The sequence below is a fragment of the Podarcis vaucheri genome (genome assembly GCF_965113315.1).
Source record: "Podarcis vaucheri genome assembly, chromosome: Z".
Lineage (NCBI taxonomy): Eukaryota > Metazoa > Chordata > Lepidosauria > Squamata > Lacertidae > Podarcis > Podarcis vaucheri.
In genome coordinates this window covers 26,322,651-26,349,118 of record NC_138758.1, presented here as the reverse complement: position 1 = coordinate 26,349,118, position 26,468 = coordinate 26,322,651, and the positions used below count along the sequence as shown (strand labels likewise).

The window sequence follows — 26,468 nt, the reverse complement described above, 5'->3', positions numbered from 1 at the left end:
AAAGCGGCTCCTCTCCCTCCCTCCCGAAGGAGGCGGGGTCACGTGATGTTTTCGCCGTGGTGCCGCCGCGGCTGCTTGCCTGTGTGGAGAGCGAGCGAGTGAGGCAGAGCGGGGCGAGTGGACGGGGAGCCCTGCGCGCTCCGAACGGCTGGCAGTGAGTGAGCGGGTGGGCGCACGCCCCGCCGGTGGGCCGGCTTCGCGCCTCCCCCTGCGGGGAACGGCCGGCGTGGACGCAGACTGGGGCCACCCATGTCCAGCCGGGCCCGGGAGACCCTTCGCCTCTGAGGAGGGCGGCTCTTCCACCCCCCTCGCGCTCCCGCCCTCCCCCCCCCCCGCTGCACAAGCGCGGCGCCGCCTGGCTCGGCGGTCCGGACCCTGCCCTGGCCCCTTAAAATGGCGAGCGGGATGCTCGGCGGAGAAGGCGGCTGCACCGTGCTGGAGGCGAGAGACCGGGCTGCGGGCATTGCCGCTGGAGCACCAGGCGGCGGAGGCGGCTACAGCCACAACCAGCGGGCCAGCGCGTCCAGGCTTGCCGCTACTGCTGCTACTACTGCTGCTGCTGCTGCTACCGAAGAGGACCAGGAGCTGATGGAAGGCGCCCCTTGCCCGCCGCCCGCGCAGCCCCCGCACCATCTGATGCTGCTTCTGAGGAGATCCCCCAGCAGCTCCCTCTGCCTCGTCCAGGAGGAGGACGCCTCGGCGACCGGGGGCAACGCCGGCGCGGGGCGAGGGGGCGCCGTGGCTTCATCGCGAGCCGGCCCCTCGGCGCCCTCAAGCCGGGCAGCTGCCCCACCGGCGGCGTCCGCTGTCGCCTTCGGGGACGACGTGAGGAAATGCGGCTACCTAAGGAAGCAGAAGCATGGCCACAAGAGGTACTTCGTGCTGCGGGTGGAGAGCCACCTGGCCCCGGCCAGGCTAGAGTACTACGACAGCGAGAAGAAGTTCAAGAGCAGCATGAGGGCGGCGGCGGCAGCGGCGGCGGCTGGTGGGAGCGCAGCCCTCTGCTGCCCACCCCCGAAGCGGGTGATTCCTCTGTACCAGTGCTTCACGGTTAGCCGGAGGGCAGATGCCAAGCACAAGCACATCATCGCCCTGTACACCAAGGATGAGTACTTTGCAATGGTTGCCGAAAACGAGACTGAGCAGGAGAGCTGGTACCAGGCAATCAGTGAGCTCATGAGCCAAAGCAAGAGGGGCTTCTTGGAGCAGGAAGACCAGGCTGATCCGCAGCTGGATGACGACGACGAGCATTACGGGACTGCTCTTCGGCCAGGGACCGTCTTCAAAGAAGTTTGGCAAGTAAATGTGAAACCCAAGGGACTGGGGCAGACAAAAAATTTGACTGGGGTGTACAGGTTGTGTCTTTCCACCAAGGCCATCCACCTTGTTAAGCTGAATAGTGAGGTGCCCTCTGTCCACTTACAGCTAATGAACATTCGGCGGTGTGGGCATTCAGAAAATTTCTTTTTCATTGAGGTGGGCAGATCTGCCTCCATTGGGCCAGGTGAGCTTTGGATGCAAGTGGATGATTCAGTGGTGGCCCAGAATATGCATGAAACCTTCCTAGAAACCATGAAAGCTTTGAAAGCCTTCTCTGAGTTTAGACCTCGCAGTAAGAGCCAGTCTTCCGGTGGTGGTAGCAGCACCAACCCCATTTCCTTCATCAGTACTAGGAGGCACCTGGGTAACCTGCCACCTAGCCAAACTGGCTTACAAAGAAGATCCAGAACTGAAAGTGTTACTGGGGGGACCCCTCCAACCACCAAGAGCAGTAGCTCTTACCGTTTCAGAACTTCCAGTGAAGGGGAGGGGACAATGACCAGACCATTTAGGTCAGTTACTGGAAGTTTGATTCATCTGAATACTGCAAGGATGAATTTGGGGCGTCAAGAAGGAAGTGGACGATATGTTAGAGCAGCATTTAGTGCATCTTATCACACCAGGTCTGCATCTCTGCCAGTCTCTCACTTCCCTTCCACTACTAGCCCCATCAGTGTTTCTTCAAGTAGTGGCCATGGATCAGCTTCCGATACCTTCATCAGGCCTTCCAGTTCATCCGTCTGTGGGTCCCCAAGTGATGGAGGTTTCATTTCTTCCGATGAATATGGTTCCAGCCCTGGCGACTTCAGGTACTTCCGTGTGAGGAGTAATACCCCAGATTCCTTGGGCAATACGCCTCCAATCAGAGAAGAAAATTGTTTAAGTGAATATATGTCTATGAGCAAGCAGCAAATGGATAATAATAGTTCAAGAGATGATTACCGGGAGGCTGAAAAATGCTTCAGAAAAAGAACTTACTCTCTAACTAAGCCTGCTTCTATACCAGCACAGCAGAAAACAACCCAAACAGCAACTTCATTAGATGAAGTTTCTTCAGGAAGCCATGGACGCCTACCTTTTTCTGAATCGCCAAAATTCAAAAATAACCCTGAACCAGTGTATGGGGAATCTGCCCTTGATTCTGTATGCAATCAAAGCAGGAATAAAGCCAGAGATGATGGATACATGCCAATGATGCCAGGAGTTGCATCTTCTTTTGCAAGCAACAGTGATTATCTGCCAATGACTCCTAAAAGTGTGTCTGTTCCAAAGCAGATAAACAGTTCCTGGCCATCATCACAGGCTGATTCCAAAGGATATATGATGATGTTTCCTAGGGCTATCTCTTCACCTGTACGTAGTCCTTTAACTGGCTTTAATAAAAGTGGCAATGAGAAGTTGGCGAACAATGAGTATATGGATATGTCACCTGGAAACTCAGCTGCTCCAAAGCAACCTAGTGATTCAAATTATATGCATACCAACACCAGTTCCAAAAACTTTAGCTCATATTTCTCTCTCCCACGAAGCTTTAAGACTCAGTCAGGAGAAAATGGTGAGCATGATGAATACGTTCCAATGTCATCACCAGGAAAATTATTGTATAGTGGAGCTGAAAATGACAACAATATCAGTAATGATGTTCTGGCTAATGGCCATTCCAAATCATCTGTGCTGAAAGTTTCAGATGAAGGACTTGAACAGAACAAAATTACCAGGCCTACAAGACTTCCATTAGGCACTAGAGGTAGTAACACTATACCAAGAATGTATGATCGTACAATTCCACTTGAGCCATCTAGTCCTGGTGAATATATAAATATCGACTTCGGTGAAAAGGCAAGTAATACACCTTATTCTTTATCTGCAGAAGGATCGCCATCATCTCTTGGCTCCAGTAGTGACCATAGGCAGTCACCACTTTCTGACTACATGAGTGTTGATCTTGATGTTCAGTCACCAAAGGTTGCTAAAGAACTATCCAACTCCTTGACAGATATTTCAATTTATGCAAGTTCTAGTATTCCCAGAAATCCACCTGATTCTGATTATGCTAGGCTCTCGTTTGGTACTGCTTGTGTTAGCAAAGGAAATGGTAGGATTGATGACTATACAGAAATGACCTTCAACATGGCAGCAATGCCACCTGGACCATTTACCACCGAAAGCAAAAATGGCTTAAAGATTGATAGTCCTCCTTCCATTGTTAATAGACTGTGCATTGTTGACCAATATGCTGGTAGCAGTGAGTTCTCAGTTCCTAGTCCTGATCCGCCAGTAGTACCTAAAGTTATTCGTGCTGATCCACAGGGAAGGAGAAGGCATAGCTCTGAAACATTTTCTTCCACTGGCACTGTTACCACTTCCTCTTCTTTCTTTACTGATAGTAGCAAAAGGCACAGCTCTGCCTCTTTTGACAATGTGTGGTTGAAACCTGAAGAACACATTTCAGATGGCCATGAAAGCAAGATGTCCAGAGATACTTCAACTGGATTTCAGAATGGCTTGAACTATATAGCTCTAAATTTACAAGATAATTCTCTAAACTGTGAGGAGAGCCCTAGTTCACCAAACTGCCACCTCCCAAATGGTACTTTGAATCTGGAAAGTGGAGTGTATGTGAGCATAGACTTCAGCAGATCAGATGGTTTGAAGTGCAACTCTGCAAGAAAAGGTTTGTATTTTTTTAAATCACTCACACAAATTAATGCATGCATAATTTCAATATATTATTGTAAATCACTATTTTCTTCTTTAAATTTGCCCCTTTTCCTATTTAGTGCAGTATTTTCACTGGCAGCATCACATAAGGAGTGTTCTGCATGCACAATTAAGGCCCAAGTGTTTCCTATCTTTTAATTTGAAAACATGTATTGACTGCTTTTTTTGTTCAATTGTCGTTATGAGTATGGGGTAGTAAAATAATCACAGAATATACGAGAAGCAGTAAATTGTCCTCATACTTGTCTTCATTACCAACTTTGGGGTCACTGCCACACTCCTTTTTCAACATTCTAATAAAATATAGACATCAGTTCATCTAAATAACAATAATTTATTTGGAATCTGACTACTTTAGATTTTATGAATGGATTGGAATTTATCCCCTGGTGCATGGTTGTGGGTACCTTTTAAGGGAGGAATCTGCTTTCTGAGGTTCTGCGGAGCAAACCTGCTACTTCCAGCCACAATTCCCCTTGCTCCCTCTACAATGAAGTCCAACTTAAAGCCACATCAAGACTGCAGTTTACCTTGAGATGTGCAGAATAAAGTGATATATTTTATTCATGTATAGCAGTCTTATGTAATTTTTTAAAAGTCACTGTATTCATAACTGCATTATACATATAATCTGATTTTTAACAAGGGGTTAACAGTTGTGGTTTCCCTTGCAAAGCTTTCTGGGAAATGTAGTTTTGTGAAGAGGTTGCAGGTTTCAGAGTATTACGAAATCTCTTCCTCGTTCCAAAGAGAGAGGTGTGTGTATGTGTATTTGAGGTATAGGTAATTCTGACAGTTAAACTGGCATGCATTTCTAATGTAGATGCTAATTTGGAAGGCATACAGCACCATTCTCTCCATACTGTATTTTACAGAAAAGTAAATGGAGTTCAGTGGGCTTGCTTCCTAGTATGCATGCATAAAATTGCAGCTTTTACAATGGTTTTCTCATTTGTCCTGTGAGTTCAGTGACAATTTTTTAAGAAGGCTTGATTTAGTTGTGCATCACAGACACTTCTGCTGTGATACCCTGGTAATAGCTCCTTAGAATGTAGCGATGCAGAATGGAAGACATGAGAAGGCTGTTAGTACAGTATTCTGACAGTCGTAAGCATTCTAGATTACTTCAGCTAGAATCTTACAGCTGCAATAGTGTTATAGTGCCTTGATCAAACCCTTTCTTTTAAAACCTAATAACGTGTCTGCAGACTTGGTCTTAGTTTATAGTTTGTTTGATTTTTAGCTTTTTCTGGAGGAAAAGGTGGAAGTCAGTTGTTTTCCACTATAAATCTTAATCTAGATACTGTTTTAATGGAGAGTGGCTATTCAGTCATTGTAGCTAATTATTTGTGCAAATAGTACTTTTAAAATCCAATATAACACAGTTGAGTACTGTAATAGGTATCCTGCTTTTGTTACTTAGAAAATTATACCTGTATCGCTTGATACAAAGACATGCAAAGAATGTACTGGACTTTGATAAACTGTCTGAAATGCTGAATCAGGGCTTCTAGGTACCCCTTAACTCAATCTGAATATATTCAGAGGCTTTAAGAGATTGCATGAGTTTAGATTCTTTGGCGAGTCTCCTATTGGGAAGAGATTACAGTATATAAAAGACAAGTCAGTCTGTTAGCATTGCTTGGGGGTTTTGAAAAGTTTGTTATTTCCTTTGGTATACTTTTCTCTTTGCCCCTCTTTTTGCTGTGGTTAAATCCAAGTTGTTTGACTGCTCTTCTAAACCAGTGAATGACAGCATACTTGGAGTATCTTCCTCTTGTATGTTAAACTCCATTTAATTAGAAACAGAAGTGGTAAAGAAATGTACTGAATTTGGCCTTCTCTTGAATTTTTCAAACTTGGATTGTACTTTGCTCAATATAATTCCAAAAAACACCAGTGTAAGGTGGGGGGGGGACTTACCCTCCAGCTCTGATCATACTACCAGTTTTAAACTTTGGACGCTTTCATCAGTTTTTCAACATCTGTTGAAAACATTTGCCTGTTACTGCTGCAACTGAAGCATAACCAAGATGATTACAAGTTAAGTTTTTTAAAAACATGCCTGACAGCAGTTTGCATATGGCTAATCATGTGTGTCTATGTACTTCTTTATGTGAATCTTTGGTCCCGATAATCTTTAAAATATGGAAGTGGTTAAGAAAATTCAGTCATTGGTAATAGTAGCTGAGTCTGCTAGGTAGATTTCAAGTTAGTGAGTACTTCATTGAAAAAATCTTTTAAAGTGTATATAAGGAAGAGATTTTGCTAGAGGCAGGGGCACAATCCAGCAGAGACTTTGAGAGTGCTTAAGCTCATTGACTTTATGCTGGAATGTGGCCAAATCATTCATTATTTTCATCTGACTGTTACATAGCCAATCAGTAGATTCAGACAAAGCCCGGGTTTCAGACTTAAAAGAAATGTCTTGGTAGTTGAAAATAGCAATGAGCTTTTGAACTCCTACAAGTAGAGATTTGAAGCATCTCCTCAGTTAGAACAGCAGAGCGGGTGGGGAGGCCAAGCAAAATAATGAAATGTTAGAGTTCCACAATAGGTGACTTCTGCCTTTTGGGGCTGCTACATTCTCACTTCACCAGCAAGAGCAAAAATTGCAGAACTCAACAGCATGCCTGTCCCATGCACAAGTCTACATGAGTTCCTTCGAGGGTGGGGCAGGTACAACATTGTTTATGCATTCTGTAGATTACTAATGATCCCAGTTTGACCTTGGAGGTGTAGAATTAACTTCAGTATACTGTGATAAAAGTCAGCCATGAAACATGACGGATGTAGTCACATTTATTTTTCAGGTGCTTTCTCTAATGTGACAGTATTTTTCAAAATTTTAAATAATTCTTTTTTTATTAGAAAATTTTGACTTGTAGTTAAAATCTCAGTAGTGTCTCAGATGTATGAGATAGGGCGGGGGAACTGTGACGTCACACTCTGAAGCATCATACCATTCTTGTTGAGACAGGTAGCTTAGAGTGTGTGCATTTCTGTTTAAAACTCTACAGCAAGGTTTGAGTTTCTGGTCACTTTTGTTGAACTCCACATTTTCTCATCAGTTTGTATACGGTCTTGTAATAACATATGCAGTTTTATTTCCCTCTTGAAACAGATTACTGCTCTTACAGCAAAGCTCAAAAAGTTTCATAAGATACCTGGAAATAAAACTTGAAAGTGCTTATAATTCAACACTGTAAAATTGTTAACACAAGAACTGTTGAATGTCTGAAGTTTCATTGTTAGAAGCCTGGGCCCCTCTACTTACAGTGATTGCAAAAGCCTCAAGTTCCCATTTTACCTTGATCCACATAAAAAGCTTGAAAACAGTTCCTCCTCTGTTGAGGTTATTACTCTGCTCCTCCTCCATCAATTTTGTGAATGGGAAAAGTTGAAAGGGTTGATTCACATCTCTGAATGACTGAAACTAGGGAAGTAGTACCATATAATTTTGTGATAAATTGAAGGTGACTTCTTATAGACTTAACTAAACATTATTCACAAGTGAGTGTAACATAAAACACCAACCACTTGTGTCACAGAAAATCCATTTTAGGAGTAGGAGAGGGGGTTTCTAACCTTTTCTGCTTAACTCCCCTCCCCCCGTTCTATATACATATTTATCCCTGTAAGGAATATTTATCTTTTAGAATGCCACTGAGGTGTTCTGGGGTGGAGCTAGAAAAGCATCAGGCAGGGAAAAGGTTAAAGACCCTCTCAATGATCTAATATTTCTCCACTCCAAATTGTTCCCTCAGAAAGGAGGTTTTCTGTAATACAAGTAGCTGCTAGAGTTAAGTTAGATCCTTTGGTCCAAGCTGGCATGATTTAAATTTATTTAAGCTTCACTGATGTAAGGTTTTCAAATATAGCAACCCTTCAAAATGTTTGCTTTTGTTATAGATCACTTTCCCCAACTAATGTGCTTAAAATATGTTCTACTTCTCCTTTCTTTATGTGTAACAACATCTTTTAAATATATAAGCTCTGGTTGCAAATGGCAATAAAGATGTTATTAAAAAAAGAAAAGTACAAGAATGCTAAAAGATTTGGAAATATTGGAAAAAAGAATGGAAGCCAGCCAAGTGCATTACTAAGTTCATAATTTACATGAAATATCACAGTTCATCTAATATATTTTCCCTTACATGAGCTCTGGCTGTTACATGAGCCACGCATGTTCCCCTCCCCCTGGTCTCAACAGATCACTTTCTGGTTTGCCAAATTACTGTTCACAGTTTGATTGCAATTTGTAATCTTGGCTAGTAGGAATTGCTTAACTTGCTGTTTGCCAGTTTTGGCACCCCAGCACACAGTGATTTAGAAAGCTGAGAAGTGAGTACAGGAGGGGAAGAAGACCTTAAGCTCCCTTCATTAGAAGTGCTTATAACTGAGTTTTCTTATATCCTCATGCCCCAATCCATTTTCCTTTTGTGTCATGTCTTTTTAGATGATAAGCCTGAGAGAAGAAACTGTCTTCCTTGTTAGTGAGCCATTTTTGCTGCAGAACTGGGTAAAAATGTTTAGATAAATTATATTGTATTGTTTGAATGACTCTGAATGAACTATCTGAATACTTGGCTTGAACTTGTACCTGCAATCACAGTATATCTCTTCACCTGCAATTTAAGAACCTTCCTGTGAAACAGAATAGGTTTGCTCACTAATGTGAAAGTGAATTGATTCTTGACTTTAAAAGAAAAAAAGTTGTATATATGGAACATAACAGAAAAACCTGCAACAATATTAAACATTCCAGTGCCCATTTAGTGGTTGTGTTGCATTTCTGATATTCTTCTAGTTGGTGTTCAGGCATGTTGTTCACAACTTTCTTTAAACTCATTATACTTCTTTGTTGTATCTCCTTTACCAAAGCAAAGTACAGAATCTGTTACCTTTTACTGATGTTGCTAATCTGCACTGGAAAAACGTAGCATGTTGCTGGAAGCTGCATCATTGCATGCTAAGTCAATACTTTTTTGCTGCTTAAGAAAAACAAAAACAAATTGTTTATCAACATTGGGAGTCCATTGTAACTAGTTAACTAGGCAAATTCACATGCTGAAAACTGCACCCTTGTATTCTGGTACACTTGTCTCCTTGAAATGCTTGGAACTTCAGTGTAAGCATAACTGAGCACTGGATTTTGGCCTTTGATGAGAGCTTAACTGAAGATAATGAAAAGCATTTGGTCACTTTATTGCTAGGACACTGTTAGGACAGGAGATCAGAGTGACTGAAGGAACAAACAAGAATAAGGCAGCAGGAGGCAAATAACAGATATGTAGTTGCCACAGGAACTCAGTTACATAGGACCTTTAGATCCTGCATATTTTGATTGTAATTTTGTGCAAGCAAAAGTGTCATTCAACCAGAAGTGACAAAAGCATTGTACCTCCATGAATTTGGGAAGAATTTATTATTGGCAAGGGGAGAGAAGGGGAGGAAGAAGACTGTGTTTTAGCAGATGGTGGGTGAGCTGGGCTTGAAATCCTAGCTTGTATCACTTATTCATTATAATTAGATACCTGGGATCAGTTTTTCCCACCAAATCCTTAGTTTGCTTATACAGTGGTACCTCAGGTTAAGTACTTAATTCGTTCCGGAGGTCTGTTCTTAACCTGAAACTGTTCTTAACCTGAAGCACCACTTTAGCTAATGGGGCCTCCTGCTGCTGCCGCACCGCCGGAGGCCAATTTCTGTTCTTATCCAGAAGCAAAGTTCTTAACCTGAAGCACTATTTCTGGGTTAGAGTGTGTAACCTGAAGCGTATTTAACCTGAAGCGTATGTAACCCGAGGTACCACTGTAGTATAAAAGCAAGACCTGGTTTTCTAAAGTAAAATGTTTTTAATATTTAAGGGAGAATATTTGCAATTAAGAATGTCCAAACATTTCTTTATAATAAATAGGATGGTATTGACAGCTTCTGTTCAATGTAGGCTAAAGTTTTTTAAAAAGTTGCACAATCTTACTTTGTGGCTGAGGGGTGGGAAGGAGGAAGGATAAATCTTTACCACTGTTTGTCCTAAAACTGTGACTCATCTTTAAAAGGTCTGTATGACCCAGAGTGCCTCCGCCTTGGCCCACCCTGCAAATTGCTGTTTGTTTTTTAAGTTTAGTCACATGTAGCTTTATTAGGCATCTTAAAGGCAACCTAATGATCACCTTCATACTATACATGTTGAAACAGAAACATCCGTGTTTTAGAGAAGCAAATTGGCATATACTGGATACTGTAGCATCAGATTGTGAGACAATTATTGGGGTGGTCATCTTTTTCCTGGCGGGACTTCTGTGCCTTTAACACCTTTATGCCAAGAAGCACTTCAGCAGCTGGAGCTTGTTACATTGTTTTGACTATGCAAGGCACTTTATCTGTTGCAGGCGCAGAATTACATTAGGGAGGCATAATAGCTACGTGCCTAACTGCCTTACATCTGATGGCCCAGATGTAGATCTCCTTTTTTCTGAAGAATTAATACAACTTTTATATTTGGTTTTTCAGGCTGTGTACAAATGTGCACACGTATACCAAGAAACTCCCTACCCTGTCCCATGGTTGGGTAGGGAGGGGAAACATTGAGAGTGTTTGAAGTAAGAGAGGTGTCTGTGGGAGGTAGGTTTAAGAGCCAAATTGCTGATTCAGAGATATCAGTGGTGCAGCATTTACACCACTGTCCCTCTTCAATCTCTCCCCTCCCTCCCTCTCCCTCTCCTTCTTCCTTCCTCCCACCCCTCCTCTAGATGTGTGTCACGTACACCTTCCACATGCATTTCAACCTAAGCTAGAACTCCCTATCCTGACATACTAGCTTGTACAGTGAGAAGTATTTGATCTCAGGCAACATTCAGACATGCTGCCCACTTCCTGAAAGGGCTATCCTGTAGGTTATTTCATAACATGCCTTTCAATACTTTAGTGAAGTGAGAGAAATGTAGGTACATAATAGACTTAGTGGTATTGGAAGGGGGTCGGTTTTAACCAATTCAATAAGTGGCTTTTGTGGAAGGAAAAGGCAGAGAGATTCTTTGGAACCATTGGAAATGTACTGCATAAAACACTTAGCATAATAAAAACATGTGGGTTTCTACTGTTTTAATGTGTGGCAAATGAAATCTCCAAAGTAAAAAAAGGAAAATCTCAGTAAAATATCCAGGAGAGTAACATTTTGATGCATTTCTTTCCTCCCTTTTCCTCCTACAAACAGTAGCAGAAAGATGTTGCAAATGAAGTAAATGTTTGCAAAACCTTTTAAACTTGCTTGTCCCATCAAGCACTGGTGGTCAGTAAGGAAATTTTACCATCAAGAAAGATGCATTAGTGGGCAGGTGATAGGTGTAAAAAGGTTGACTACCCCTGATGTATACAGCTGTAGGCACTTCAAGACTTAATGTAAGAGATACCTATATCTATGTATGTATCTATAACTATACAGTGGTACCTTGGGTTACAAACACTTCAGGTTAAGACTCCACTAACCCAGAAGCAGTACCTCGGGTTAAGAACTCAGGATGAGAACAGAAATCGTGCGCCGGCAGGAGGCCCCATTAACTAAAGTGGTACCTCAGGTTAAGAACGGTTTCGGACCTCCGGAATGAATTAAGTTCGTAACCAGAGGTACCACAGTATATATATATAGAGAGAGAATGTCCATGCCTTACTGAATGTTGATCCTTCTTATATTTAGTTTGGGGTGATGGATGATCTGCTCTCATTTAGGAAAGAGCTGTAGCTCAGTGGCAGAACTCATGCTTTGCATGCAGAACCTTGCAGGTTCAGTCCCTGGCACTTCAAGGTAGAAATAAGAAAGATATGATCTGACTCAGGATAACATAACTTACTATGCCATCATGTTCTTTTTCTTTTTTCTTATATCCTTCTTAATGTATTTTTTGCTATTTAGGACTTTCCCTTATATAGTAGCTCTAGTGTTTAAGTTGTTGTAGGCAGAAGTTGGATCCACTGGTAAATCTGAGTGATTTGCAGATTCTGACTACAAATTAAGTAACGAGTAACACCTTGTTCCTTCATTATAGTAAGTGTATTTCCACATTCACCATCAATTTTTGCACTTGCACTTGTCCCCAGTTGATGGATCTTAGGAGTCTAGTAAAAAATAAAAGACATTTTCCTGCACCTGGTTTAAGTGCCTACTGAATCCTAATATTTCCTGGTCCCTGCTCTTTTCCATACTTTTCAGCCATTACAGCTCTTAATCCTTCCCATGTTTATTTCTGCTTGAAAAAAGTCCTTCAAGAATATTGCAAGCTAGGCTGTAGTGATATTTTCTAGCTACTTTTAGTATTGCTTATGAGGGCATGCTCTGGAAACTTGTTGTTCAAGGTATCAGAGACAGATGTTCTTGGGTTCTTCTAAATTTGTGTGTGTGTAATCATTAATTCTAGTTACTTAAGATAACTGTGCAGCTGTGTATATCTGTGTTCAGTTGTTGTTATGAAATCATGGAAATTCACAATCAATGGTGGAACTCTGTAGTTTTAGACACTAGTCTTTGGGGGAGGGGCTTTAGATGGCAGGTGTTAATTAGCAATTAGCATTTATCTCCCTCCAACACTTGTTCTTTACATTGGCTTTGACAGTACTGATAGGTGAGAGAGGAAAAAAAACAAATTTGCCAACTGTAATTTAATAAAGAAACACTTTGAACAAGTGCAGTTTTGCACTTTAAACTCATTAAATTGTAGCTCTATCATGACTACAGAAAATAAATGATGTTTGCTTCTGCTCTCCTGATACTAAACAGATTTACTTGGGAATGAGCACCATGTTGTTGTAGGAAACTATAATGTTTTTTTAAAAGGAACGAATGTTTTGTTGACAGTATCAACTCCTGTGGGCCATGACATGCCCACAGCGGCCCAGCTGCTGATGCTGGGCTTGTCTGCTGCTGCCTTCATCACCTGCCATTTTTCTGAGTGGTGATTTGGAGGCCTCCAGAGCTACAGGACTCTGGACCTCAGCCCTGGCTATCAGCCCTAGTGGCACCACTGATTAGAATTAGGACTGGTTCAGTTATGCTAGGAATTTATATCTTAGTCAAACATGAAGGGTCAGCACTGTGAATGCAGCTCTGTGTGGAATACATATATAGGCTTGAGGTGTGAAGGACTAGATTGTGCCCTTTGTGCATTTAAACTTCTGAGAAGATCTTCATCATTGAGATAGGATCACCCTATTAGTTGCTATGAATGCTCTACAACAGTGATGGCCAAACTTGGTCCTCCAGCTATTTTTGGACTACAGCTCCCATCATCCCTAGCTAACAGGCCAAGTTTGCCCATCACTGCTCTACAACATTGCTTGTGCTGATGGAATACAGTGGTGCCCCGCAAGACGAATGCCTCACAAGATGGAAAACTCGCTAGACGAAAGAGTTTTCCGTTTTGGAGGTGCTTCGCAAAACGAATTTCCTATGGGCTTGCTTTGCAAGACGACAATGTCTTGCGAGTTCCTGCTGGTTTTTTCCCCTCCCCCCCTTTTTCTAAGCCGCTTATCAGCTGATCCGATCAGCAGATAAGCCACTAAAAGCCGCTAATAGCGCTAATCCGCTAATCCGTCAATGGGCTTGCTTCGCAAGACGAAAAAACCACTAGACGAAGAGAATCACAGAACGGATTCTTTTCGTCTTGCGAGGCACCACTGTATTTGAGTCAGCACCATGTGATATTTTTCCTGTGATGCTATTCAGGTGCAGAGTGCTTTACTTAATTCATCCTCACAACAGCCCTGTCATTATTCCCATTTTACAGATGAGTAATTCTAGTTGAATGAGCCATTTACCCAAAACTTGTTTCTCACTTCGTATTTTGTACTGGTTTGGGGTACCCAAGTATAAACAGCCCAAGTGAATATAGAAGGTCCCAAGTGTTGTACTGTGACGTGGTGACTGAAAGATCAGTTTACTTTTTCTTTGGTTTTAAATGCAAACTTTCCATGTGTTTGCCCTTCAAACTTGACATAGCATGTGTGTATTTTGTACTTGTACCCATAGCTGTGTACAAAATATAGAGAGGGAAATTCTTAAGGGTGGATTTAAACATGCTACCTTTAATCCATGTGTTCAAGACATTGCAGGGCCAGAAGAATGAAATTTCTATAAGAGAAGGAGGTGGGTGGGTTTGAGACTCGCATTCCCATTTCATACAAGAGATCTGGAACATGGGAATAGGGACAGAGGAGAGGCCACATATTATCCTGCACACTTCTTCTCTCCTGAAAATGTCACACTTCTGGCTCTGCTTTGCCTCAAGAGAAGCAGTGACTGACTGGGCTGGGAAGATGCACATTTGAGGTGGAATATGAAGTTCCACTCTACTATATCTACAGTTACAAAGGGATCTGAATTCACTTAATTGGAGTCTAGTCTGTTTAGTGACCACATTAGCAGCAAAGTAAAGCAAGTGTGTCATCTGTTGTGGTGAAGGGCTGTTCAGTAGAACAGTCTAGCTTGGAGTGTTTCCCTCAGCCTCTGGCCAGAGGCAGCTTAATTTTCTGTTTGCCTGTTTTGAATTTGCTATACTATTTTTGTAGAGCTGAATATATCCTGTTGCCACTAGTTCTCATCAAGAATCGGATGCACAGTCTACTTGTTCAGGAGTGCGGTTTTTTAAAGGAGTGGCTCTTTTAGTGATTCTGAATAGAGGTTCTTTTGGGAGGGCAGGTATGTATACAGTAGTACCTCTGGTTACGAACTTAATTCGTTCCGGAGGTCCATTCTTAAGCTGAAACTGTTCTTATCCTGAGGCGCGCTTTTGCTAATGAGAGGCCTGCCGCTGCGAGCGCGGATTTCTGTTCGCATCCTGGGGCAAAGTTCGCAACCAGGAGCAGCTACTTCTGGGTTAGTGGAGCTCGTAACCAGAAGCGTTCGTAAATAGAGGTACCACTATTTGCAAGAAGATACAAGATGCACTATTGCTCTTTCTGTCTGGTGAAAACCACTGCAAGTTTTTGTGTCGGTACAGTAAAGTAGGAGTCAATACAATAAAATGCTGTGACTTGTAGGAATGTTTGTGATTCCTTGACACTGATTTCCCCTTTTTTTAAAGTGGGATAAGAATTTTTGAGATTGGACAGTTACATTTGAGGGGGCAATTCACATCAATTACAGCCTATGTGAATGGCACAGGATAACATGCTTCTGAGATTGCCACAACATCTAGGGTCCTTTGGGGCAATCAGGGTCTGATCATCATAATCATTTTTCACAAATTCCAAATGCTTAGACTTTGTCTACAACAATCATTTCTGCTTTTGTTAACCCTTGATTGTAATGCAGGATAGGTCTTCTCCTTTTAAGGTGATTGGTTGCCTGAAGTGCATCAACTTTCCCTATAGTTTTTTGGGCAGAGTTTTTGTTAGGAATTTTATCTTACCTAAATGCCTTGGGCCCTATGTACCTGGCATATTGGCTTATCATATCATAACCAATCACCATTTCCAAAAACATAAATAAAAGGACACTTGCCCTTTCCCCAGATGGCTTGACAAAAGTATGAGCCTGTGCATCCTATGAAGCCATTGTAAGATCATCCCATTTTGGGTTTCTAGAGGCCTTGGCTTAGTAGGTATAAGCAAGGCTAGTGTGTGAGCCTTTTAATTGGGCATTAATAAAGTGCTGTAACTCACTGAGGTTTTGTTCACACTTGAACACTGCTTCAACTAGTCCATATCTTACCCCAATGTGATCCTAGTATTCTTAAGGGCGGGCACTGCAGTCAGATGTGAGTTCTTAAGTTAGATGAAATACAGGCTGGGTTTGCAGGAGTAGCTGCTTCCTGTGTTGACCAGAGGTGATGTGCTTTTCTACTCTCAGCTACCCTTTGTTAGCTTCTTGCCCCTTTGGGGATTTCTTTGGCTTCCTGGTAGTGAAGCAGTATGCAGACAAGAAAGAAGAAGTTCTCTTATTTCTCTGGCATGTATACTTCTTACTGCATCACGTCACTGCCAGTCAAACACCATCAAAATAATGCATGTTTATGTGGCTACCACTGTGAGAACAGCATGCTGGACTTGATGGTCCACTTTGGCCTGATCTCGCAGGGCTCTTCTTATGTTCCCAGACCAAGCACACTTGTTGTGTGTGACTTTTATTTAAAATGTGAATGTTGCACATAAACATTTTATGTATGTAATAAAAAACCCTAAAATTATTAGAAGCTAGCACAGGAGTGAAGAATATAGCAAAGCAAATGTGTAGGTGAATGATTTAAACTTAAGAATAACTGAGACACTAAAAAGTGCATAGCAACATAAAATCAAATTTTAAATTTTAGTTCTCTAGGGTATGTTCTGCCCTCCTTGTAACAGTGTTGTTACATGAAGCACTATGCTTTTCTCTGGAAGAATATATGGCCAGCATTCACTTATTAGGGAGAAATTAGGCGTGCACTTGGGGACTGGACTGGGAACTAAGTTGGCTCTCCAATGACTCCTTCGCACAGCCCTGCACTAGTATTTGTTTCATGAAATAGTGGGGGAGCCTCTTCGCCCATATTCATTAGGACTCTGCCATTTCTTTTGGATGAGGCACGGGCCTCAAATGACTATTCTGCTTTGGAGATACTGAGACTGCTTCACATTTTTAGACTTCCCCAAAGTGTTTCCAAGCTTTTCTGTAAATGTAGATTCCAACCTGAGATGCAGGAGTGTAGTTTGTGAATGACAGCTGTAGCTTCTAACCTCTACCAGGGCTCTCCTCTTTGTTGAATGTGTTCAGAGCAACAGCTGTGGCAGTTGGAGTTGCTACGCCTTCCAAGAACAGCTTGAGAAGTACAACTGACAGGGAGGTAGTTTGAACCCTGATCCTGGCCACTTTGTGAATGACTTTCCACAGCTAAGCCAAGCTCTTGAGGATCAGATATGTGGCGACCCCATGTCCTAAATAAAACTACGCTCCTCCTCTTACTTTTCCCCTCGATGCCCAGTCTAGCAGACTTCATTTCTTTATAGAAGGGGCTCTTAGTTTCCTAGTTCTGCTGGATCTCTCAGCGGCCTTTGATACAATCGACCATAACATCCTTCTGGACCGTCTAGAGGGGTTGGGAGCTGGGGGCACTGTTATACAGTGGTTTCGCTCCTTTCTCCTGGGCCGTGTTCAGAAAGTGGTGGTGGGGGATGAGTGTTCAGACCCTTGGGCCCTCACTTGTGGGGTGCCTCAGGGTTCCGTCCTCTCCCCCATGCTTTTTAACATCTATATGAAGCCGCTGGGAGAGATCATCAGGGGGTTTGGACTGGGTGTCCATCAATATGCAGATGATACCCAGCTCTACCTTTCTTTCAAATCAGAACCAGTGAAGGCGGTGAAGGTCCTGTGTGAGTGCCTGGAGGCGGTTGGAGGATGGATGGCGGCTAATGGATTGAGGTTGAATCCTGACAAGACAGAAGTACTGTTTTTGGGGGACAGGGGGCGGGCTGGTGTGGAGGACTCCCTGGTCCTGAATGGGGTAACTGTGCCCCTGAAGGACCAGGTGCGTAGCCTGGGAGTCATTTTGGACTCACAGCTGTCCATGGAGGCACAGGTCAATTCTGTATCCAGGGCAGCTGTCTACCAACTTCACCTGGTACGCAGGCTGAGACCCTACCTGCCCGCTGACTGTCTGGCCAGAGTGGTGCATGCTCTAGTTATCTCCCGCTTGGACTACTGCAATGCGCTCTACGTGGGGCTACCTTTGAAGGTGACTCGGAAACTACAACTAATCCAGAATGCGGCAGCTAGACTGGTGACTGGGGGCGGCCGCCGAGACCACATAACACCGGTCTTGAAAGACCTACATTGGCTCCCAGTACGTTTCCGAGCACAATTCAAAGTGTTGGTGTTGACCTTTAAAGCCCTAAACGGCTTCGGCCCAGTATACCTGAAGGAGCGTCTCCACCCCCATCGTTCTGCCCGGACACTGAGGTCCAGCGCCGAGGGCCTTCTGGCGGTTCCCTCATTGCGAGAAGCGAAGCTACAGGGAACCAGGCAGAGGGCCTTTTCGGTGGTGGCGCCCGCCCTGTGGAATGCCCTCCCATCGGATGTCAAGGTGATGGAAAACTACCTGACATTCAGAAAACATCTTAAGGCGGCCCTATTCAGGGAAGCTTTTAATGTATGATATTTTAGTGTTTTTTGGTTTCTGTGGAAGCCGCCCAGAGTGGCTGGGGAAACCCAGCCAGATGGGCGGGGTACAAATAATAAATTATTATTATTATTATTATTATTATTATTATTATTATTATTATTATTAATGCATTCCGTTTTCATCCAATTATGCAAAAAAGAAAAGAGAGAAAAAAGTTATAGGCACTTGATTATTTCAATAGAGATGACACCTGAGGCTTTGGAAAATGAGGTGAGATGAGCCTCTGCCCCAGATCAGAGGCAAAGATAGATGTCATATCCATGCCAATGAGACGGGTTCAGGGGCAATTTATTTTTTTGTGCACATCCCTGGTACAAATTGATTACTTCAGTGAAGATCAAACTTTGGCTGCAGCTCATGGTTAGCGAGGGAAGAGCTTTAACATGAATCTGGCTCAGCTCAGTGTAAAAAATGACTAGGGAGGAACAAATCAGGTCTGACCTCCTCTCTGGCAACCCTCACACTTGTGCAGTCCCAGTAACCCTCAGTTTGAATTCCTGTGCTATGTGAACCAGGCTAGTGTGTTTTGCAACCTTCTGCCTATATGGGTTATAGTGCTTATTCAAAGGTACTTAAGCTGCTGAAGAATTGGTACCAAGTGCAGAAAGTCAGGAGTGTAATGAATGTTTTGAAAAGTTCAGTGGAAAAGTACTGAAGACAGTAAGGAACTGGCAGTTATTGACTTCGGGTAATGCTAGTTTTAGATATTAAACTTGTTGTGGAAAAAATAAAGTGGGGAGGAATCCAGTATGTCCTTTCCCACACAATGTTAACTATTTTCCTTTGATATGTTAACTTCTCAGATATAGAACCAGATGCTGCATGTAAGGAAGAAACATCTCTAAAGTGTGAGGGAACAATGGTCCTGGAAACGATCTTTAGTTTTTGTCCTTGCTTGTACTTCTTAGTGACAAAATATGTTCTTTGGGGACATGAAGGCACACTTAGACAGAATGAAACACAAACACACACACAAACATTTAACCACAGACATATTTTTTATTTGATTTTAAAAACTTTACTCAGGAATGTATAGTCCTGTGCTAGCTCTTCCTCCCCAGTGCCACAGAACTTTGGGTTTGTGTTCTGACAAATGACATTTTGGGGGCTAGTGAATCTTCTGGAGACCATTTCAGCTCCAGGTGGCTGTTCATCTCACATATTGAGTTGTTGGAGAGCAGCTGCCCTGCAAGCAGAATGGGCAGTTTTCCTTCTGCCATGTTTTTCATCCATTTGTGATGTCATGCAGAAAATCACTCAGTCTTCAGGGTCTGTCACATTGTTTTTTAAAATGTCACTTTTTAAAAAATCCAACCAAATATAAAAAAAGTCACTTGGATTGTTGCCTCAGTACTCAGTATTGCTGGAATTCCTAATGTGTTTTTATTATTATTACCTAAGTAGATTTTCTTTGAAGAGGGGAGTTGGAGAACTGAATTGCTAGATCCCATTTCTAGTTACTGAATTATGACAGTGGTTTTCATAGTTGTTATATAAACCAAATAAATAATATATTGGGGAGACAAGAAACACACACTGACCTTTGGGTTGCCTTTTCTGGTTGTTGATGTTGTGTGTATCTATCTACTGGTATAATATTAACAGGCTGTGAAAGCTGCTGTGATACTAAGCTTTCTTGGGATAAATTTCTCCACATTGGACTCCCACTATCTGCTGAATGTGGTGAACTTTCATGTGGGTTACCTTAAGGAAACTAACACTTACTTTCCTGCTCCTATGTAGGTGAGGTATGTAGGTAACGCATGGTACCTTAATTGAAGAAATCCCTCAAAACACTTGATGCCTCTAGTTTCAAACTGCTCCATTTTTAATTCTTCACCTTGTGAGGTTTCAAGATTCATAAAATGTTGATGGGAATATGTGAAAGAGCCATATTTCAGCTAAGATTATCCTTGAAATCATTTTAAAGGAGAATTGCTTTGTGTAACATAAGGTGGAATAGATCAGGGCTATTAAGAGTAGCCACTGGACTGCATACCACATGCTAATTCTATATTGTGACTTGGCAGGTGCTTCACAACTCCTTAGTCCCAATTTTGTACCACCAGATTAGCTGGGGAAACTGAATGTATGAGCTTTAGTGGATTGAAATACATGGTTCATGTGACATGAATGTTCCAGGCACCTTAAGTTTTGATGGGATACAATAAATCCTGGAGAAGAAAAAATGAGAGTGGTTCCTCCCAGCATCCTGGATCTAAACTTGGCCATCATGATTGTACATGCATTGATTAATGTCTTAAGGATATCATGATAATTTCCTCAATTGTCAGTTGTGCTCTGCATACCATGTACAATAAACCAAACTGGTCTTTTTTCTGTTTCACTTGCACTAAAATATTTTTGTTCTTCCCTTAGACTGATGGCATTACTATGGAAACCATTGTGAGAAGAGCAGGCTTTCCAGCTGGTATCTCCATAACTGTGTGGTGCTTTTGGAAGCAGAGCCCATCTCCAGTCAACTCCATTCACTTCCACCAGCACAGACACAGACATGCATCATTGGGAATGATTTTTCATCGCGTGTTGGTTGAGACTACAGTTGTGCTTTTCCAAATTAACTTTGGTCATATATAAGTTTTGATGACAGAGGTTTCTTTCCTCCCCCCTTAGCATATCTGTGTGGGAGACAAGGTGAATGCTGTGTTCCTTCTACACTTCCCATAAGTTTGTTTTGAGAAGTCACTTGGTATCTGAGAATCTACCTAATATGAGTTTTGCTTTTCTAGTACTTGAAGTGATAGCATAAATGTTTTATAAATGGTTTAGAATTTTATTATTATTATTATTATTGCAGTTTAAAACCATTTTGAAGGGATGGGAACAACAGGCCAAGGCTTTGATCCTAAGCATGCTTGTTTGTAAGTCTCATTGAAATCTGTGGGTTATATTTTTGGGACTAGAGGCTTGCAGCCAATGTTTTGAATAGACAATTGCAACACATACAGCCTTCCCCACCCTGCTACCTAATAAATAGGCTACCAGAGAATCTCTTCCATGCCCCCCTCCTCATGCATGCTCTTTCTATTGCCTGTCTATTTCTCTTACATGCATAAGAGAAGCTTATTGTTTAGCTTCACCCACTTCATGCCTTGGCCAGGATGGAATAGGTGGAGAAGCTACCACCTCTCTTTGCCTTCCAACCCACCTCCCTGATCCTCAACATTTGTAGCTGTGTTTGCAAAGAAGTCATTTATTGTTTGCTCCATCAGTGGCCACTTTTGAGAACAGCTGCTGCTAGAGCATACTGTAAAGATAATTTGCAATCTCTGAGGAATAAGTGTGTGTGAGTATGTGTGCACGCACGCAGCACAGCCTTTTCTCCTATTCCAAGGCAGGTAAATGTCCTGATCCTGTACCAACTGTAAGGAAATAAGAACAACTAAAATCAGTGGGACTTACAGGTAAACATGCATCAAACTAGTCTGTAACCCAAGTGTCTGTCTGTCTCTCTCTCTCTCTCTCTCTCTCTCTCTCTCTCTCTCTCTCTCACACACACACACACACACACACACAATATCTTTGGCTCCCTTCTGGAGAGAGAGACACATGCACAGATTGTGGTGAGATTTCACAGCCACAAGAACAATATGCTATAAGGGAGAGAAATGGTACTTAAATGAGACTTGGGGTGGGGGTGGGGTTGGTTAAATTTTGCTTTATGATGCAAGAGAGTTATGGATTCTGTCTTTTTTATTTTTATAATCCTATGTCCTCTTAAATTGAAAATTGTTGAGAATATCTCGAATGTAAAGGTAGAACTGAAGAATTGGTTGTATCTTGATTATAGTTTTCATTTTTCTTTATCTCCCTGTGTAGACTTCCCCCCCATTAATGATATTTTGGATTAGCAGGGAGTTGATTTCTTTATAAGTTCAAATGGGGGAGAAATGCAGACTTTACAACTGTATATTTTCCCTGCATTACAATGTTGATGTGCTGTAGAGCTTCTATAGAGAGGATTCCTTAAACTTTAGTGAAAGAACCCTTTTCATTTGGAGTTATTTTTTTCTTTCTTTCCAAAATTAGGGGACAAAAATCTGTCCTATTATACCTAATGTGGGGAAAGGGATACATTATCTTACTAGGATTATTGTTTAAATTGGGAATTAAAAATTCCTTAAACTTTAGTAGAAGAACCCTTTTCATTTGGAGTTATTTTTTTCTTTCTTTCCAAAATTAGGGGACAAAAATCTGTCCTATTATACCTAATATGGGGAAAGGGATACATTATCTTACTAAGATTATTGTTTAAATTGGGAATTAAAAATTGTAGCCAGAAGCCAGGTGCCTCACTTACGTCATTAAAGAGCATGACACTAGTTATTGGTTCTGACACTAGTTGTTAGAACTTATAGTATATACTAATAATTAGAAGCACTGATAACTGAAAGGGTTGAAAGCAGTAAACAAATCCTCAGGCACCACACAGCTGGTATTCCTCTACGTTGTATATTGTACAAGTATTGAGTAAGGGTTGCCTCACCTTTTGACATCCGACCTTTCCAAAGTGCAGTGGGCCTACCACTTTACTTACACTATCACAGCCTTATGTGGAGGGGGGAATAAATAAATTAAGAGTGGGGGGAACCTCCCATTCTGCGCCTCCCATTTATTTATTTTCCACGTGCCCAGTGGGTTTTCCTTTCTTACTGGCCTCTGGGAAGGAGGCCTGAGAGCTCTGGAAGTGACCCAGGACCCCCCTCCCTTTTTTCTTGATTTATTTATTTGCTTTTCTGTTACACATTCTCCGCTGATACATAAACTAAACTAAATACATAATACTGACCACATAAACTAATACATTCAAAACAAAACCAATATATCCTTTCATATACTTCCCTTCCACTCCTTCCATGGTTTCTTATCTAATCCTTTCCAAACCACATCTTCTTGTTTCTCTAAATTTTTCATTCTTCCTCTCTTTACCTCTTGTTATAACTTACACTGCTGAAGTGCTCACATCCTGCTAGGTTAATTATCTTGTTATAATGATTTTTCATATATTCCATATATAACTTCCAGTCTTCCTTAAATTTTTTTTTTGGTCATCTCTGTTTCTTATTCTATTAGTCATAGCCGCTAATTCCACATATTCCAACAATTTATGATACCACTCATCTTTTGTTGGAGCGACATTCGTTTTCCATTTTGGTGCCAGTAAAATCTGAGCAGCAGTGGTGGCATACAGCAACAGACTCACTTGATTCTTTGGGACTTCAGATGTTATTACGCCCAGGAGAAACAGCTCTGGGCTTTTAGGGAAAGATCTTTAAACATTTGTTTAAGCTTGTTATAAATACACTCCCAATATTCTTTAATCACGTTGCAGGACCACCCAGAGGCTGGTGAGGAAGGAAAACCCGCTGGGTGTGTGGGTAAAGGGAAAATAAATGGAATAGCAGGCTCCCCCGCTTCCCATTTATTTTCTACCCCACCCTACCCCGTGTAAGGTTGTAAGTGGCAGACCCACCGTACTGGACCAGTTTGTATAACAAATTAGATCCTCCTGTCAGTTTTGATGTTCATGACTGTGTACTGGAATTTATTTTTGGTTAGTATTAATATACATGTCACACAGTGATATAGGTGATTTCTGACAAATATAGCTGGCATATAGTTGGCATCCATGAGTTTATGCAGAGCCCAGGAATCAGAAGGAGGAAAAGAAATATGCTGCAGAATTTAAAAGCACAGATGAATATCTGAATCTAGAAAAGCAAGGTTTTCAAGAGTATAGTTAACTAGTTGCTGCTAAACAGATTTTGACTTAAAAACATGACCACTTTTCTAGACCACAATACTGTCTTGCCATGTACGTTTTGTTTGGACTCTGTAAATTAACAATGCAATAGGTACTTTACATCTTTTCATTTAAAAAATGAAAATTGGGTGATAGTTAAGAAATGATTCTGAAAAAGGTTTAACAAATGTTAACAAATATTAGATCCTGAGGCTGCCATGGTACAATATACAGCACTGATTTTACAAATGCTGAATAAATAAGCAAATGGGTAACCTCAACTCTACTGGTACAAATACTAACAGGTACAGCATAATAAATATGCAATCTTTTTTGTCTTAGTTTACAGCAACTAACTTATTCAGTATTGTGCTGGAAGATCATTTTCCAACTATGTAAAACATATCACTATGTGGGCAACCTTCCAGCCACCCGTTTTATGCTGCTGTATAGTACAGAAAAACCAATGATGGAACAACGTTTGTCCTGTAAATTTAATTTGATATTGACAGTTATTGTCTGTACAAACTAAAACATATATGGTTGAAACTGTTCATTATATTTGCTATTTCTGCTTCACTGATCTGTTAAAAAGTTTTGAGCTGATTGATCCGGCTGTGTCTTCCATTGTAAATATTGTTACATCATTTTTCATGGTAAAATGCAGCACATTTGCAATTTTGGGAGACTGGCTTGAAGCTCTGTATAGTGTTTATATTTATCTGAATTGGCTTTCCATAGAGCTACTCGCAGTAAATGTGTTCATGGTAGTGTTGGTGCAGTTGAGTCTTTATTTAAAACGGCTTGCTTGCTAAAGTAGTGCTTTTCTGTATACATTCATTCAACTTTTAAGAGTGGATTTAAGTTTTAGCATCCTCTACATGCAAATTACCTGGATCTGTTCAGCCAAAAACTATTATGGCTCATTTAAAATGCTGCAAGAATACTTAGTGTGGCTCAAAGCATTCATTAGCCGATGGCACTGATCAATTCATTGTAGTTGTGGGTTTTTAATCTGATTTTTAAATGGAGCATGTGAAGGGCTGTTGAGAGCTGATACCAGTGTTGTAAGCCATTAATGTACAGCACTTGCTTCATTCACAGGAGTGGCCTTTTGATGTGGACAATGTAATATTCATGAAAGTATTACGGCCAGCCCCGTAATCTCAGACACGCTTCTGAAATCAGGAAATGCAATAGTTGTTCTTGCTAAGATCCTGAAATCCCCAGTTCATGAGTTTCATTACTCACAAAATAGACCACTCTCTTCAAGAAAACTGCTTTTAAAGAAGCATATGAACTTGTCCTCCATTAAGAAAAATAATTTATCTTCAGGTGTTCTGCCAGTTTTGAAACACTAGAATATTAATATCAGTCAAAAGCAGGAGTTGACTCAAACATTTAACTTTTGTAAAACTCATACTTTGGAAATAGCTCATGATCCCTGTAGTTTTTATTGGTTGAAGACATTTAGGCTCTTAATACAGTTAAATCACTAGAGGTGTAAGTTGCTGCTGGACCAAAATATGCTTCTTTCCTTCACTAGATATGCCCAAGTGTGTTAGTACAGGTCATCTAGAAGGCTTTCAACCTAATCCCATTCAGAATTAGTCACACCTAAGGCCATGAAAATCAATGGGCTTTTCTAGGACCCAACATTAATTTCTTGGCTGTTGGTGTATAAAGAGAGCAGGCAAGATTGAGCAAATAGACAACAATGATTTCTGGTTACAGTTATAATGTGCTGCATGAATCCCTCTACTATTGTTCTCATGTGAGGTGTTTTAGATGGAAATGGGACAGAAGCTGTATGGAAAAGGTGTAGAAGACTTTTGGGTTCAGGATCTCACTCACCAGAGCACATAATTCAGGTTCCTCTTTCTATTCCATAACCTTATTGTGAAGCTCACTGACTACAGCTTATCAGTCCAGTTTCTCAAAACTAGAAGCTGCTGTTCAGAAAGAAATATTTGGGGTGCATGTTCACATTTTGTTTTCTAGCACAAGTAGAGGGTCCCTCTCCCTATTCTTCCCTCCTGCCCCACCCTGGGGTGAGCATTATTGAGTGAGGGATTCTTTTGTCTTGCTGCTAATGCATTAGGCATACTTAGGAGCAACCTGCCACTCTCATTAAGAAGTGACCAGCAGAATCGCCTAAGTTTATAGTTTAGCTAGCAGATGAAAAAACCATTTTTTAATAAATAAAAATAAAATATTGTTGTTGAGGCATGATTTTAAGGCGCTATTGAAATTAAAAATGGCTTTTTGAAACAAATGAATAAATGAATGAAATTGCTCTCTCTTGATCAAACACGTACAAGCCCTCCTGGTCTCTTCTTTGAAGATAAAAATCGCAACTGGCAACACAGTCACTCTGTGTTCTGCATGCTTTTTGGATGAACAGATTGCCCCATCCAGCTCCCCTTTCTCTGGGCCTCATGTTATAGCAGGCAGCATATGTTAAGAAGAAAAGAAAACACAACTCCCTGCTACATGGCAGCAAGTCATAC

The 26,468-nt window shown here is 41.5% G+C and overlaps 1 protein-coding gene and 1 long non-coding RNA gene across 3 annotated transcripts; one reads left to right on the top strand and one right to left on the bottom strand.

Annotated features, from left to right (window-relative positions):
* Positions 1-305: 305 nt before the first annotated feature.
* IRS4 (insulin receptor substrate 4) lies at positions 306-24,728 on the top strand. 2 transcript variants are annotated; one of them, XM_082208645.1, is made up of 3 exons: positions 306-3,994; positions 8,501-8,563; positions 20,574-24,728. In XM_082208645.1, exons 1-2 carry the CDS (start codon positions 394-396, stop codon positions 8,536-8,538), a joined length of 3,639 nt encoding a protein of 1,212 aa, XP_082064771.1. In that variant the 5' UTR covers positions 306-393; the 3' UTR covers positions 8,539-8,563; positions 20,574-24,728. The 2 variants fall into 2 exon arrangements, with proteins under 2 accessions (XP_082064771.1, XP_082064772.1); XM_082208646.1 differs by lacking the exon at positions 8,501-8,563.
* On the bottom strand, positions 21,831-26,468 carry LOC309524219. The gene is made up of 2 exons (XR_014215864.1): positions 25,869-26,468; positions 21,831-25,803 (listed from the first exon to the last, which is right to left on the bottom strand). It is a non-coding gene; the product is annotated as an uncharacterized lncRNA (long non-coding RNA).

Excerpts from the sequence above, each read along its gene's own strand:
- IRS4 (XM_082208645.1), top strand. The coding sequence starts at position 394 with ATGGCGAGCGGGATGCTCGGCGGAGAAGGCGGCTGCACCGTGCTGGAG. Across the intron at positions 3,995-8,500 it reads GTGCAACTCTGCAAGAAAAG|ATGATAAGCCTGAGAGAAGA; the intron begins GTTTGTATTTTT and ends ATGTCTTTTTAG.